Genomic DNA, 17,961 nt, shown 5'->3' on the forward strand with positions numbered 1-17,961 from the left:
GATATAAATATCGTTAACTTCATTCTAATTAATTATAAAAGTGTACTTCTTCGATTAATGCGTTTCCAGATTGTGTTTGAAATTTCCACCTGTAGCAGGAATGAGGATATGGGATTGAAAAGAAACCTACAATCGTGGTCATCGCTCGGCATCTTAATTTGAACTCCGACTGGAGTTTGGGGGGAAGAGAAGCACATATCAAACAGTTAAGGATCGAGACTTGGCCTGATGAGAGGGAAAACCCGCGAGACGCAAGTGCTTCTCAGGTTGATGATGGGCACCGTGCGCTCCTCGCCGTGTGCGTAAACTGCCGTGGAGGAGCAACACATTATGAGACGCCATGGCATGGTGTGACCGAAGGGTTCAGACTTTGCTGGCCATCGTGGGGGCCTTCACCGCTTTCAGCCTCATGACCATCGCCATCGGCACCGACTACTGGCTTTACTCCCGGGCGTATATCTGTAACACCACAAATGTCACCACAGACGAGACCCAGATGCAAACCAAGAAAGTCAAAGGCGACCTGACGCACTCCGGGCTGTGGCGGATCTGCTGTATCGAAGGTAAAACACAGACTAATAGTTAGTCTCCGTTAGCTCACAAACTTTTTTCATTCCATGCAGAGGCTCGTTGGCACAGATGATGCGCCAGTTGATCTCCTGCTTGTTATTGACTTTGACTCGGTAGGCTATTTGACGGTTGCGAGATGACAATATGTGCAGTGTGATTTATTACTAGTCATGATGCTGTAGGTTGGTAAATGGAATAAATCAGGATTTAAACAAACGCTCTCATGGGAACGCCGCGTAAAAACTGTTTGTCTTTGTAAAGAAAGTACACAAGCATGTTTAACACTAAATGGGTGCAATATGAAGCCCTTTTAACTATTTTGGAGTTAAATGCATGAAATTGCATTTTGAAAGTTACGTGGGCGTGAAATTGTGCAAGACAAAGTGGAGGGAAATGCTGCTTGTTGCGCTCAAAGGCATGCGTAATGCTACGTTTGTGTCAGTTTCCCCTGTAAACGATTCAGTTCGTGACTGAAAAAGACGAAATAATGGTTTGATCGTGACATAGAGATCAAACTACGTTGTGGTCTAGTAGGCTAATAATGAAAGAATTTGCTCTGATTGTCTCATTAAAGCGATATGGTTGCTTGGCAACTCCCTCCATGAAATTGCATAGACTAATGAAATAAGTTCGGAGGCAACAATTTAGCCAGGCACTGACTTATTGCTTCATGAAATCCTGTCAATATTCTGTCAGCTGTTTCGCTGCATATCCATGATCCATAAAACAAACGCCTGAGGATATTTGGGTTGGGCTTCTTGCGTTGGTAGAGCAACTTGCGTTGGTACGTTTGCACACAAATGCGCGCAATTGCTTCATTAAAAGGAAGCCAAATCAATGAAGTCAATCACTTGATCCGTAAAAGTTGTCATCAATGACGTCTTCCATCAGCCCCGCCTGCTGTGGCGCTGTCCACTGCTGGCTGGTATTGAAATCTCCATTCTTTCCTTCCCTTTGACTAACTTTTAACTGACATGTATAAGTAAATAAGGAAAATAGTCAGTTGCTGACTTGTAAGGTATTCTCTTTGTAAACACCACAACTTGGATATATTTGGATATTTTAGTTGTTCAGCTGTCCCACACTTGCCTATACTGTATGACACTTTTGCATGTTTATATGCTCCTTCTTATTTTACCAAACAGATGCTGCAGTGACATGTGGCATATGATTATAATCATATGATAGAATGATGTATAATTCATAAATTCCTTGTTGATCACAAGAGAATACTAACCATTATCGAATCCACACTTAAGGCACTTTGGTTCTGCATTACCACTACTCTTACTGATTTTTAAAAAGATACATTACTATGTATGTGTTTTCTGTAAAGTTAGTCAAAAGAAGAATTCCCTGATGCACTTCAAACCCTTGAGAGTATCATCTGCAGAAATGAACGTGAAGAGTGCACACACACACACACACACACACATACACACACACACACACACACACCACACATGTATTTCCACACTGTTGTGAAATTGGATCAAGCTGTCCTCTAGTGGCACACCTGTAGCTTCCATTGGAGCTAGCTGAGGCCCCAGGACTTTCCAAGACCTTGGTTAAGTCATGGTGTTAATGATATCCAATCATAGGCTTACTTTTCAAATTGTAGTGACTTCAAACAAATTGGCCATTGGAGAGATTGTTCTTTGGGTTACAGTCATGTGTACATGCCCCTTTGTGGTTGTGTTTAAATGAATAAATAAGGATCATCACTTTAACTTGACTTTGCTTTTTTTCAAATCCTAATTGTCCACTTGTTTTATTGCCTGGTTCAGAGAGAGAGAGAGAGAGAGTCTCTTCTAGGAACAAAGAACAAGATGGAGTCTAACCAGCTGTATTAGGTCAAATGAATGGCATAAATAATGGGTAAGCCCCAGGATACGTTAGCTAACCTTATGGAAGAAATAATGCTTGTCTCTGCGTGCCAAGTAGATGTCTGTATGAGTGTTGTGCCTTTTAGAACAAGGAGGAGGTTGACTGAAGGTGAGCAATGATGCCGAATGAGCTTTTAAAGGAGACAAAGTGAAGTCTTGTTCTGCAACCAGTCATGCTGAAATAAAACAAGAACTCTCACTTAAGCCACTCACCCCTGATCACTGAAGATGCAGGGGTGGTGATAAAAGATATGATGTGTTCCAAGGAGACATTTATTACCGCTTCAAATGGACAAATCCTGCTGATTTGGTGTGAGCCACAATCTTAAGGTTTTTTTTTTTTCTTAAAGTGATTGTTTGAGCGTCTCTGGTATCATAAAGGCTGCTCTCTGGTCTTTCATGGCAAGACGTTGCATGTGTGTTTGTGTGTGAGTGTGTGCTAGCCTGGTGAATACATTAGTAAGATGTCAAAGGCGTCCTCTGAGAAGCGGAGCTAGAAATGTGATTCTGGGTTGCCGGGGGGTGGGGGGGGTTGGGGGGGTTGCCATGGTGAAGCTATGCTGAGTAATAAAAGATGGGCTCCGGTCTCTCAGACAGATGCTCTGGGGAGATTCCTCCCCAACTGAGCTCACTCTCTTTCTCTCTCTGTCCTTATCACCGTCATTTCTCTGATTATTACTCGCTGGCCTTCTGTGTGTTATTTATTGATGTACTCATTTTACTTTGGCATCTTTTTTTTAATCTTGAAAAAACTACAACTTCAAAAAATGTTGCTATCTTTTACTGTGCACTGGTTTTCCAAGACCTTTTGGTTGATGGAGTCAGGAAGTGTGATGGAGTCTTTAGAGTGATCAGTCTGAAATCTCTTTCTCTCTCTCTGATTTTTGAGGGGGTTTATTTTCATTTATTGTTATTTATCTTACAATATGACCAGCATTATAAGGCTTGTATTAAGATTCACGTGCCATCAGGATTTTAGTTTAAGTTATTAAGTGCAATCATTTATTTATTTTAATTGTATTGTATGCTTAATTATTGTCAATAAATGTCTTATAATAACACATGATTACATTTATTATTACAGTCATTTTTTCAAATTTCCAGTCAACTTTTAATATTGATTTAATGCAAGGCAGTATGGAATCACACCCTCTAAATTCTACTACGTCATGAATCTGTTACCTATAGGACACTGCTATCAGTCAGTTGCTGGCCTGTGTCAGGCCCCTGTCACGCTTTGCATTGCACTTGGTGATGTATGGCTTGGATGCAGCTGCTCGGTCATGGAAACCTATTCCACGAAGCTCTCTACACACTGTTAGCTAATCTGAAGGCCACATGAAGTTTAGAGGTCTGTAGCGTTTGACTCTGCAGAAAGTTGCCGACCTCTGCACACTATGTGCCTCAGCATCTGCTGACCCTGCTCCATCATTTTATGTGGCCTACCACTGCGTAGCTGAGTTGGTGTCGTTCCCAATCGCTTCCACTTTGTTATAATACCACTGACAGCTGACTGTGGAATATTTAGGAGTGAGGAAATTTCACGACTGGACTTGTTGCACAGGTGGCATCCTATCACAGTACCAATTCACTGAGCTCCTGAGAGCTACCATTCTTTCACAAATGTGCTTGATTTTATACACCTATGGCCATGGAAGTGATTGGAACACCTGATTTCAGTAATTTGGATGGGTGAGTGAATACTTTTGGCAATATAGTGTATGTAGTGTATTGAACATATGAAACTGAAAGAGGGTTGAAGAGGAAAACATTATAAGGCATAGAAAGGAGAGAAGTGGGTGATGGAGACATCTATGCTGGTATTAGTGTTTTTAAAAAAAGATATACTGAGTCTGGGCTGCCAAGTACCCTATGTTTCATCCCTTCTCTGTTTTTTTCATTGTCTCAGCAGTCTCTGATATTATCTGTAAAGCTTTGCAGACAACAATATGTGCTGATGGTTGAAATTGTGAAATCATGTCAAAATACTAAATCAGGAACATATAGAAGGGTTAGGGTTTGTGAACACCCCACACAAATCATCAATCTCCTCCAAACATCACTGGAAAGCAACTTATACCAAAGCACACTTAGGTGAGACTGAATGTCAGCAACAATAACAGTAGGTCAGGTCACACACAGTAAGTGACTTAAAAGGTATTCTTTGAAAGTTTCATGTAAATAAACATAATAATGTTTACATTCCCAGTTTCTCACAAAAACACATTGTATGTATTGTTGATGAAGAACAAACCAGTTTAACATTATTCCATTCCATAAGATATTTTCAAATCCTGCATTGATTACATAAAGTTTTGGTAGCTTGCAGACTTCTTTTTGCATACCTCTGCAGGTGTATTGCTATACATCTTTGCGCATTACTGCCACCATCTGCTTTTCCATCAATTTGTGGAAAAGCACATAGGGGTGATTCATTTTCTAATCGATTAATCTGCTGATTATTTTTTTCAATTAATCATTTGGTTGATAAAAAAAAATGAAAATTTGGTGAGAAAGTGCTCCTCACATCCTGGAGTCTGAGGTCCAAAAACCCCAAAATATTCAATTTACATCAATGTAATGTATTTTTTCTTAAAAAAAGAAATTTTTTTTTAGACAATTTTCTGTCAACCTATGAATCAATGAATCATTGAAGCTTTAGCATGAAACCTTGTGTCATATCACCTGAATGCTCATGAGTGATACATAAAAACAAGGGATAGACTTGTCACAACATTACTCTGTAGCACTACTACTGCACTACTAGTGGCAAAAAACTAAATACCTTTAAATAAAGTGTATATGCAGAGCTGTCTATTCAAATTGATGGATGACTTTTGGCGTGTTTGTTCAGTATAAAAGATTACAATTGATTATTTCTTGTTGATGTATTTGCAATTTATCTATACAAACAAATCACTCCATACATTTTTAATCAACTATGTACAGTATACAACCAAAAGGCAATTGATAGAACTTGTACTGAGAAAGTGAAAGTAATCGGAGCACCTTAAACAAGCCTGAACATTGGCTGGAATCAAATTTTGGTTTTTGGTTAGCTTTTCTAGGTGCCTTATTTCAACTTTTTTCATGTCCACTATTATGAATCATTTGATTTACTAGGACATGACCAACAGTCAGAGGCACTATTTGACTTAGGTAGCATGGCATAGCATGACATTTATATTTTCAGAAAAATTAGGACATTTCAGATAGAAGGTTATCCTGTGAAATGCACATTTTCTAAATAAACAAATAAAAGGAAAGATGTCAGTACTGTCTTTTATCAAACTTCCTCTGTCACAAAGTATAACAAAAGTTGAGAACCCAATCTGTGTTTAGGGTTAGGGTTAGGTTAGGTTAGGTTATGTGTTTAGACATATTTATAATTTCATACAGAGGATTACCATGTCCACTAATATATCTGCAGGTGTCTAGCATGGCTCAAAAGCAGCTAACACAGTAACAAAGACAGAAATGACAGGATGTGGTGGTGGTGGGGGGGAATCAGACATAAGAGTCTTAATTCAAAGTCTAACCTTTCAATATTCATAATGCTCCAATGTTTTATTCTCTTAAAAGTAGAGGGAAGATGTTCTGTGAAGAGACTTTGAATAGAAGGTGCCTGAGGGCTTGAGAACTTCTAAACCACAGATCCAGAGCAGTCTGTCCTCAAACAGTTTCTGATGTGGTTAGAGATGGAAAGAGGACAGTTCAGCATTCATTTAGATATTCTTTACTAACAAGAGAGACTCCAATTTTCTACATTGCATTTGTCTCAGGATCACAAGTCACCCATTGATTCAGTGGATGATGAAGCTTCATTATAAAAACAGTATTTTCTCTTAACTGTTGGCTGATATTTCCATTTGTCACATTCACACCTGGTGTGCTTTTGACTTCTCCGCAGGTATCAACAAAGGAAGCTGTTTTCGGATCAATCATTTTCCAGAGGATAATGACTATGACACAGACAGCTCAGAGTACATCTTACGTAAGTCGATGCAACATTCATCTTCTAACACTTCAACTCTTAATCCTCCCTCTTTTTTTCAAATGGCGATGGAGTTATTACAAGGATATTTAACGTGTCATGACATCTCTATCCCTCCCATATAAAAGCCTGATGTCATGACAGTAACTGGAGTTATAGAGATGATGAAGTGTGTTGTGTGCTGTTGTGTAATAGTGCTTGTCTAAAACATGACTTCACCCAAGAGGACATCTCACATTGAACAACAACAAGGTAGTTTCATGAAGAGATCTGGGAGAAAAATAAAAAATAAAATAAAGCTGAGCTGCCACAGTGAAAATTGCTTGAGGTCTAAGATCAGTCTCACTCAACATATCACATTTGGTTTATACCCTGTGCCCCTTGGCAACTGTTCCCATCTTTGGCGTTGTCTGTATTGATGAATTTCAGTAAGCTCATGAAAATTAAAGCCTACACTCACTTGGTTTGTGTCATGGAAAGGCAAGGACATCTGCCAAACAGGCCTTTCTGTCTTTGGAAGTATTCATCACTTTAATTAAAAGTATTTTCTGCTCCTCTCTCATTCCCTTTTTATTTTCTACACTTGGTGGCATGTGGTTAGCCAGTCGTGCCATATAGTCTTATTTTCCAGACAGGTTAGGCTATTCAATAAGGTGGCATATGAGTGGCACCATTAATGTATAGTGGGTGATTATTCTTTTCAATAAGTTCTTCTGCTAGACACATAATTCCTATGTTAAAGCACAGTGCATTTTAATGAATATGGTATAATAAAAGCTGAAAGGTGTTGCTTGAATTATCACCTAATGCAGCTCCACTCAAGTCTATAGAGGTGTTTTTTAAGTGTCTTTGGTTCACTCTCAGTAGCTGTGAAAAAAATATACATTTGTTGAATAAGTAATGATAGCAAACCTTTAACTCACATGATTGAGTAGCTGTTTCTACTCTTGGTATCCCCAGATAGCATGAAGCATGGCCAATACTAGCCTATCTTACATGACAATAATTACAACTGAGGATTTCTCTCCATCTTTATTGCAATTGTCTCTCTCCATCTGATATTCACAGGTATAGTGCGTGCATCCAGCCTCTTCCCAATCCTCAGTACCATCCTGCTCATGTTGGGTGGCCTGTGTGTCAGCGTTGGACGTATCTACAGCAGCAAGAACAACATCCTGCTCAGTGCTGGCATCTTGTTTGTGGCTGCAGGTAGGACAATAATGACAGTGCACCACAGATAAACACACAAACTAGGGCGACAACAAATATATTCTGTGTGGTGTCATAGACAGAAAAGAGGAGAGGGACATAAGGGAAGGAGCAGGCAACAAAAAGTTTTTGTTATCTCATTCTTTTTAACATACAGTAGCATCTTTTCCCTTACTATCAAATAATTTTTTTCTCCATAATTTCATATGCAAAGGGGAATGTTAGAAGGTGAAAATCTGCAGGAAAAGTGCGAACATTCAAGTTGCCTTATCATAATGTAAATGTCTTTCTTTCCACACAATAATTAAGAAGCTTAACTATATATAAAAATATTTTCTCAGGTGTTATAGGTGATGAATTTGTGCAAATTACACTGTAGTGCAGATTACACTTCAGCAGGCTTTATCAGTGGCGTGCACAGACTTTTCGAAGGGCGGGGGCGAAAAGAAAAAAAAGGGCACATACAGCACGCTCTCGCCACTGAAGAGGGCACTTTAGTGCACGTTTTTGCCACCCAAGAGCGCAGTTTTGCGTGTTTTGCCAACTAGGAGGGCAGTTTACCACGCGTTTTGGCTCCCAAAAGGGCAGTTTACCACGCGTTTTGGCTCCCAAAAGGGCACTTTAGCACACGTTTTGCCACCCAAGAGCGCAGTTTTGCGTGTTTTGCCAACTAGGAGGGCAGTTTACCACACGTTTTGGCTCCCAAGAGGGCACTTTAGCATGCGTTTTGGCTCTCAAGAGGGCATCTTAGCATGCGTTTTGGTTCCCAAGAGGGCACCTTAGCACGCGTTTTGGCTCCCAAGAGGGCAGTTTAGTGTTTTGCCAACCAGGAGGGCAGTTTAGCAAGCTTTTTGGCTCTCAAGAGGGCACCTTAGCATGCGTTTTGGCTCCCAAGAGGGCACTTTAGCGAGTGTTTTTCAGCAATTGGGCCACGAGGGGGTGCAACCCCTACCCCCCCCCTTGTGCACACCACTGGGCTTTATTGTTCTTATTTGTGCCTAAACATAATGCATTTACACTCATATACAGTATGAGAGTTTTCAAAAATCCTTTCACATTTTTCTTCATCTCCTCAGGTTTGAGCAACATCATAGGCATCATCGTCTACATCTCCAGCAACGCCGGTGATCCCAGTGACAAGAAAGACGAGGACAAGAAAAACCATTACAACTACGGTTGGTCCTTTTACTTCGGCGCCCTCTCCTTCATTGTGGCCGAGTCGGTGGGGGTTCTTGCTGTCAACATATACATAGAGAAAAACAAAGAGACGCACTTCCGAGCCAGACGTGACTTCATCAAAACTACCTCATCCTCCTCGCCGTACTCTCGCATCCCAAGTTACCGCTACAGACGAAGGCGCTCACGCTCCAGCTCGAGATCAAGTGACCCGTCCCGTGAGACCTCCCCAGTGGGAATGAAGATTGGTGGAGGAAGCAGCGGAGGAGGAGGGTTGGGGATGGGGTTGCCCATGGGAGATATATCTTTGTACGCCCTCAGCAGAGACCCTTTGAAGGGTGGAAGTGGGACTGCAGGACCCTACAGTCCTGAGAGAGGCTCTGGGTTTTTACAGGTCCACAACTGCTTCCAGAAAGACCTTAAAGATGGAGTGAGCAGGAGGACCACGCCAGTATGAGCTCAGGAGTGTGTTGTTGTACAAAACAATAAGCTTGATGGAAAACATTAGATATTGTACAGTTGATGAGAAAGGACAGCTCCTCCCCGGGGCTATTCAAGACAGCAGCAATGCTGAAAGGTCAGAACTCAAAATTGTTTCCTTGCGTCCCTCTGTGACAGAAAAGTGCCAATCTCTGTTACATCTGGAGGAAAAGGAAAAGTGAAACGCTTTGTGATACAGCTTAGTATCTTGTTTAGAAAGTGGATGCAGCCACTTTGTAGCAATATTTGAGATTTCATTTCCAATATATGATACCTACTGTTTGGAGAAGTAACTTGAAGGATAGCCACAAAAGACTTTGCTTGATAAACAGAAGAACCTTTTTTCGACTTTATGCCCAGTATAATAAATTAAACATTCTTTCTATTACTCTGAAATGAAAAAAGTAGTTGCTACAATGAAGTGATATATGTAATTGTTTGTATAAAGTCTTCAGAGTATTTGTGTATTGTATTGGTTTACCTTAACCACTGGTGCTATCTTAATCTGTACACCTTTAATAGTCTTAAGCCTTCTCAATTGCCATTTAAATATTTTTATTGTATCTCAATAACCTCTCTCGTGCTTCTGTCTGAGTCATGTACTGTAAGAACTATGTGCATTGCAGTATGTGAAATGTGTGTAATGGCTCTGAAACACTGCCACAAGATGACACATATTTGTAGTTTGAATATGACTTTCTGTAGATATGTATCAAGAAAAATGAAGAGGCGCACACTAATGTCAGTACATGATTTGTCAGTGTTGTCTAGTTTGCTCTCTGTACCTCAGGGACAATGTAAGGAACAAATGTATTAACTTTTAGCAATGTAGAGCTTATTATGAGAGGAAACCAATATGTTTAAGTTGTTTTGGTTTCCTTACCTAAGCCAGACAGACTGTTGCAGTTGGTGTGTAAAGACCGAGGTGAGATCACGCTGTATGTGTTTTGCCGTTAATTAACATCACCCTCATTTTCTGCATTTACTGCCTGTGTGTTTAGAGGGTTCATGTCTGATTGTGTCACGCTGCAAAGAATACAGCTGTAGCCGACACTGAACTCGTCATCACTTTCAATGAATCATCATCAAAGAAGAAACAATTTTGTGTGTGTGTTTTAAGAACTGGTCCATTACATGATGGATATTGGAAAATTGTACTGACAGCTTTATTTTTATTCAGATCCTGTTGGTTTGCTTCCTTAAGAAGAAAAGGTTTTGAAGTACCTTTTGACAGAACACTTCACATTCCGAACAAAATACTGTGATTGTTATTACAGAACAGTAATGGTAAATAGTGACTGAAGAGGCAAATTCTTCAACATTGAGCTCTGCAATTACAGTTAACTTCATTTTGCTTGTGTTTTTAATACAACATATAAACTGAGAGCTGATCAACAGAGCCACATTTTCCACAGTTTTTGCTCTCTTTGCTCAAAAAGTGAAGTATTTAACTAATGATGCAGGGTTGATGAGCCTCTTATGCTCTGCTATGTGTGGCAGACAGTCAGACAACCACAGGGTGTTAAAGGAAATCGGCATCAGCCAACTTAATGCTTGACTGAACTAACAGTCTCCCAAATGCTCACCCAGACTTGGAAAAGCTTGTCTTCTTGTCTCCAAACACGAGCTCATGCAAAATTGGTGTTGTTTGTGTGTGGGGCTAGTAGGAGTTCAAATCATTCATTCTTGGTATAGCACATGCTTGACTAGTTTCCCTGTCTGCTTCATGGTTTGTTTCACACTTGAATATTTTTAGCAGCAGTCGGAATTGGTTTGATTTGGTTGTTGCTTTGTGAATCAGTGTCACGGCGGTTTCCATGCGTGTATAAACAAACAGTGCCGTGAGAGGGCGTGTAGTCTCTGCGAATTTTCTACTCCCCCAGCTACAGTTGTCATTCAAGTCACTGAGTTGGAGAGGGGGGAGCCTTGAATGAGAATTGACTTCTTTTCATTCTGCATGTGTGTGATGTATCTGTATAATGGCAAACTGTGCCTCATAACCTTGTTTCCCAGTCCAACCCTGAATTTGAGTGACTCTTCTTTACCCCCTCTTCTCCGTCCATCACCCAGACTGTTAAACCCTATGAATCTGAATGCAATGGACCCTCACTTATATTTTCATCCACAATAAAGCTGCGCCCCAGTCCTCCTGTTGTGCAACAGTGAAATATCTCCTCCAGTAATTGAGAGGAGAATAGCAGGGTCACCTCTCCATGCAGTCAGAACTAGCCAATGTGCTTGTTAGTATCAGTCTCAACTCAGGTTCTGTCTTTGTGACCTGATATGCTGGTGGTAGATGACGTGGTATGCTTCAGCTACCTTTATACCCAATGGCATAACAAAGTATTTACAGGAAGCAATGGCTTATATAAAAAGCAATTTATGAGTTAGAAGTTTAGTAATAAAAAGTTGCTGAAATATATTTTGGATATAGTCATAAATCAAGTTTCCCCTGTTAACTTGGAGAGTTGATGAAGACACAATGTTGGAAAATTACAAATATAATAGGCAGGTGTAAATGTAAATTAGGCTTAGGGTTAGGGTTAGACACTGACTGACACCGGACTTCTTAACATTGATGACTTCAACCTGACTTCATTTTAAGGCTTTGTGAAGAAACTTTCCTGATATTCGAAAGACAGAGAAAAACATTTTTGTTATCTAACACAGGAAAAAACATCACAATTTTACTTCTTTTTTTCTGAAACCAGTGTGTCTTCTAACAAAGAATATCAGTTATAATGTCACTGTCATTAACACTATATGTCACGCTGCTTTTTGATTCATTTCTATGAGGTAATCACTTTTTCATCAGCAGTACATGTGAATTAATATTATGTGATATTCATACTGTTTATTAGCTGAGATGAATGTGAGAGCTAGATGTGATTTCCTCCTGAGAGATTCCATCTCTACAGGTGCTACTGTATCTCTGCTCCCGAGATGTTGGTATTGATGACATACTGTCGATCCAGGAACCACAGGCGTCCATTAGGATGACATCTGTCACTGTGCTAAGGCTGGATTTAGCCAGCAGCATCCGGAGCTTAGAGTAACGCTTTTCATCAGCTATGACACATGAAAAACATCCCATCATGATGGTATAGTGTAATACAGCTAATTATTTTTTACAACATCTACAGAAATGCGTCTTGTCTTATAACAAGCAAACATCAATGAGTCAGTGACAGTAAAACAACTCTTTAGCTGATGCACATAAGAAGCTGTCACCATCAATGGAACAATTTTTCACCTCTTCTCCCTCATTAAACTTACACATACACACACATATTCAACATTTTAAAAAGGGCTGAACTGAAATACTTCAACATGGCAGAAGCAAATTGGTACAGAAGAGAGTTGGTGCACTATGGCACCATTTTCTGAGATTAAAGTTAGAATACAGATGAAGAAATGTTGTAATCAAAGTCATATATGTGTGTCTTAAATTGTTTTATCAATCATTGTGCTCAACACTCAAAAATGTGTTTCAGTGAGATAACAACATCTATCAATTATCTATAATGTATGATACTGCCAGGCCTGTAAATGCAAAGTGTCTTTACTTCCTATGAGAGGATTGAATATATTTTGCTCTGCTTTGTAATGTTAATAAAATTACTTAAAAGAATGAAACTGAATCTAATTAAATCTGTTTAATTTGCTTGATTTGTTTTATTATGATTGATGCTGTCCTACTGAACATGCTGCTTTCAGCCAAAGTCAGAACAGTTTAAGTTACTTCACAAGAAATGTATGTATTTTGTGTTACCAGCTGTTAATCAGATCTGATCAAACTACATTCACTCATCCCAAATGAAACAGATTAGCTGTTTTTTTAGATTTAAACTCTTAATAAATAATACCTAACAATGCTTTTTTGCAGTCTTTTACTTGGATTGTTGTACAGCAATATTTGACAATGAAAATGAATGTTTAATATTATTGCCAAATACTTTTCAGGGGCTTTAAACAAGCATTTTGACATGATGCACTGATATATCCCTGAAATCTAATACAGTATATAAAGCGCATTAAAACACATGGGCGTGGCAATGTCAGGGTTTATGTCGAAATATGCCATGTTGGAGCGGAACTCACTCCTTCCATTCAACCCAATAAGGATTAACTCAAGATGACAGCATGTCAGTGTCATGTCACAGGTGACAGCTCCTACACTTTATGTACGTCCCTCATTATTAAGACTTCATAGGAAAAACTTTTAATAAATAACATACTTTTTTTTTAAAGACTTTGTCTGGCATAGACACCTTTATTTAGCAGTAGACAGACAGGAAACATGGGAGATAGAGGACCTCTGACTGGGATTCGAACCTGGGTCGGCTGCGTATACGGCATGCACTCTAACCACTCGACGACCTGCGCACAATAAATAATAATAAATAAAAATAAATCATTTTTAAACTGCTGTCATGTTCAAACTCAGTCAATAACCTAAAAGTGAACATAGACAACTATTAAAATCTTAGTGCTGCAGAAACCTTTGGAGTAAACATGAAAACGAAACATAGCTGATTGCTGTACACTATCTTCATATTAGAAGCCAAAAAGACAAAACAATAGTTCCGCCCTCCTTTATTAAGAACGTTCATCATATTATTAACCATAATGGGTGTGCCTCTGTTTTCTTTGACAGTAACAAATACATCTCAAAAACACGTTTAGAATGTTTCTCAAATTGCAGTTTTTGTCACAATTTAAGTCATAAAGAATGTTTAGGTCAACTAAGACCAAAGATAACCACACTGGGATTTAAAATACACAAGCTTTTCCAGAAAGTGATCAATGTCTCTTTTAACCTCAACATTAGGGCATAATCCTTGCAATTGGGAAGCAGTCATGATAAAGCCTAATCAATATAGCTGTGTGTCCTTTGTGGTTATAATCAATAGGGTTTAGTGGTTCAGGTTCTGTCCACACAATTAGTCCACAGGATGAGGTCATTTCCCTTGGAAGGTATTTGAAGTGTGAAAAGCCTCCCTGAGGATTCAGATCTACACTTACAGTTCCACTCTGGCTGCCTCAATGCAACAAAGGTCAAAGGTTGAAGCAGCCAATGTCCAACAGGTCAGGGGTTGTTCCCCCTTTGGAAGTCATTATGTTAGTGTCATCATTCAAAAAGATGGTGAGCTGTGGGAATAATTGAATTGATTAAAGGTTTCACTGATTGTTTATGTAGTATGACACAGAGGTCACTCCATCCCTCCACTTCAACACACACACACACACACACACACACACACACACACACACACACACACACACACACACACACACAGGTGCTGCTATGATTTTCCTTCTGCCTTCTGTACGGCACTGTCATGACCTCTAATCTCTCAGTGCATTCCAACAACCAATGATGGTCATCAGTGTTGACCAACAATCAATAAAAAATATATAAAAGTTAAAATGTTTCATTTTAGGTCAGTTCAAATAAAAGGGGCATAGCAATTATTATTTAAAATAGCTGTGTAATTATTTGGCTGTATAAAAAAGATGTCTTTTACCTCAGCTAACAGGAACGTTATGTCATCACAGTCAGGAATTCACCTGCTATAAATCAGGCTTGCGAAGCATTTAGGAGGCGTAACTCTCCAGAGATATTTTCATCACGCACAAAGCCAAGGCACAGCTGTTTTTCCACATTGATGTCCTTTATCCCAAATATAGCTCAAAGGAGGTAAGGGGTAACTTCTAGATATCCCAGCTCGAGGTTTAGGCACACCCTGGAGGACACCTTCTATTATAGAGCGAACACAGAGGGACAATATGTCAAGAGGCACAGATCCACCTGCATGTTGGGCCAGGAATTGTCATTTTGTTTCTACCCTAACCCTAACCCTATTCAGAGAGGCTCCAGTCGACCAGAGTTGAATCTAGGACCTTATTAGTGTACAGTGCTAACTGTACACTTAGTCAACTTCCCTAAAGTTACTATCTAAATTACCACCTCAGAAGTGATAAGACACAGCGACTATTAGTAAAACGTCCATTAGATTTGGACAGCTTCTGCCTGCTTTCATAGATGGATGATTGTAATGGATACTTTGAGTGCACACACCTTCAATTTAATGTACAAATGCTAATGATGTTTCATTTACTTTGGTTAAATGTTTAAACCCTGTTAGTTCCTCTTTGTGGTGTTTCATGGAATCTATTGTAAAATGGCCTCACGTGGGGTACTCATGTCCATGTATCTTAGCGTGTAAAATGGTGAGTGAAATGTTATCATCAAAGCTTAGTAGTATCATGTGTGCAGATTTGCAGAGGGTTTTAAAGTTCCACTTTTTGACTTTCACTGGTGCCTGTGTTCACACTAGAGGGAAGTGGGTCACAATTTTCATAAAGAGACTCAAAGTGGGCCAAGGCTTAAAAAAGACAAACAGAGATGTACCACTGTGATTTACTGTAGGGGAGTTAAAAGGGATTAGCACACCTTTTTGGGTTTTCTTATCATCTGAAGCACATTTTCTATCTCTTTATCTCCTCCACTTAGTCTCATTATCTTAAGAGACGAAGTGGAGTAATATTTTGCCATAGATTTACAATAACAGTATGCACGCTAGCTTGCTTGGTACATTTACAATTATCAAAGAAAAAAGAAAAAAAACACTTAAAGGCACCATAAGTCTTAAAAATACAGCTATCAATTATATTGTTCTGTTGCCATTTTGTTATTTGGTAGTCTGATATCAGCAGCTGTATAACACAGTTACGGTAAGCATGACGGTTTAGTTTAAGTGCCTCAGAATCAAAAGTTTTGCTTTGCTATGACCAAAATTGAAATTGTTCTATGCTGTGTGAAGTACAATAGAATGAAGCTTTCCCTTGCTATCACTGAAGCAAACTAGGCAGATAGCTTAACTATGTTAACTAACTATGTTACTGAGGATTATTAGTAGCCTACTTGCCTTTATTACACAGCTAAGAATGCAGAGGCTAACTTTAACTCTGCATGGAAAAACTTCTTTCATTCATTTGAATGAGACCAGTCCAGCGACACAGCAATAATGCCAAGGCAGAGGGGTCCAGCAAAAAAATGTAGGGTCATCCTGCAACATTTTTTAACCTAGCTTAACCTTTGCCACAATGCGACCTGACATCCTCTGACTTATCCTGGTGGATTACATTTTAACATGAACAGCATATTTCGTTTGTTTATCCAATTTTGCGCAGTGAAAATAATATGGGGACCACTATAATAACTTGTCAGAGTTGTACTATGCAGTGGTTTATAATACTCAATGTCTTTCATAAGCCTTTAAATTCACTGATCTGTCCTGGACTCACCACCATCAACTTCAACTTTTTTTTAAATTTATCACAGGGCTGTTTTGCATTTGATTGCCCACTATAACATGTGAAAGATCATGCTTTTTTTAGACACACTTGTGGCAGCTGTATGGATTGCAATGCCAGCCTGTGAGTCAGAGCAGGCAGACATTCATGTTCCTAATAACTTTGCTGAGCTCCTGACTTTTCCTCTTGTGTCAGCAGTAGATAAAAGTTTCACTGGATACATTTCCACTTATCCAGTGAAATATCTTAGCATCTTTTGGATGGATTTACACAAGAGGTGTGACAGATATTCATGATCCCCAGAGGATAAACTTGACTGACTGACTTTGGTGACACCCCTGACTTTCCCTCTAGTGCTTCTATAAGGTTCACATTTCTGGTCTATTGTCTGCACCGTGTCTCTCTATATATTTCATGCCTTTAAGGTAACTTGTCCAGTTAATATTCCCTACTCCAACAAAATAAACTATACGTTTTTGCAGGAAAAACTTATTTCTAGACAAATGGACTATGGTCAGTAGATGTCCTTATGTCCTCATGCTCTTGCACTTCTGTCAAGGGGCCTCTGGGTCCCTCAGGTCAGCTGACTTGAGGCTCCTGGTTGCCCCTAGATCTAAACTTAAGTCCAGGAGTGGCCACACTTTTGCAGTTGCAGTCCCTAGACTGTGAAACAGCATTCCCCTCCCAATCAGATCTGCCCCCTCTATTGACTCTTTAAAGTCCAACTTTCCCTATGTAGTCTCTATTTGTGCCTATGAGCTGTGAATTAATTAATTAATTAAACAATCAATGCATTGCATGTTCACATACAACAAAATTGGCTGCCTCTCATGAAAGAAAACGGTATCCATTCACTCTGCTTAAACACACACTTACATACACACACATAAAATAGAATAACTGTTGAATAAGGTGAAATATGATCATGAAGTGAGTGAGCTTTGTTATTTGTATTTGTGATATCTGCTCTTGTCTGTACAGTACTTTGGTCAAAATGGGTTGTTTTCAAATGTTCTTTACGTACATTTCTTTATACTTGACTTGAAGATGTTCACACAAGCGAGCAGATAGAGTTTTTCACTGCTGAGATGAAACATGGAACATCTTATTAGAAAATTTGTTTTAATAATATAAAACATGAGTACAATGCTTTGGTGAGACATACACAGTGTAATGTTAACAGGGCATCCTGACAGGAATTATTAAACACATATTGTTCCATTAGGGAAACTGTTGACTTCTGGAGCCTAGCTGCTGCTTTTTATCAACACATCTACATTGTCCTTATAAATAGTTTATAGAGACAAATCCACACTGAAGCGGTGT

General features: G+C 39.3%; 1 protein-coding gene across 1 annotated transcript; it reads left to right on the plus strand.

Moving 5' to 3' along the window:
- The first annotated feature begins 340 nt into the window (after window positions 1-340).
- On the plus strand, window positions 341-9,292 carry LOC128372487 (voltage-dependent calcium channel gamma-4 subunit-like). Its single transcript, XM_053332584.1, has 4 exons — window positions 341-563; window positions 6,367-6,450; window positions 7,519-7,659; window positions 8,736-9,292. Exons 1-4 carry the CDS (start codon window positions 341-343, stop codon window positions 9,290-9,292), a joined length of 1,005 nt encoding a protein of 334 aa, XP_053188559.1.
- The last annotated feature ends 8,669 nt before the right edge of the window (window positions 9,293-17,961 follow it).

This window comes from Scomber japonicus, chromosome 2 (genome assembly GCF_027409825.1).
Source record: "Scomber japonicus isolate fScoJap1 chromosome 2, fScoJap1.pri, whole genome shotgun sequence".
NCBI lineage: Eukaryota > Metazoa > Chordata > Actinopteri > Scombriformes > Scombridae > Scomber > Scomber japonicus.

Coding starts and splice junctions, on each gene's coding strand:
- LOC128372487 (XM_053332584.1), top strand. CDS start 341: ATGGCATGGTGTGACCGAAGGGTTCAGACTTTGCTGGCCATCGTGGGG. Junction 6,451..7,518: donor CAGCTCAGAGTACATCTTAC/GTAAGTCGATGC, acceptor TGATATTCACAG/GTATAGTGCGTGCATCCAGC. Junction 7,660..8,735: donor CATCTTGTTTGTGGCTGCAG/GTAGGACAATAA, acceptor TCATCTCCTCAG/GTTTGAGCAACATCATAGGC.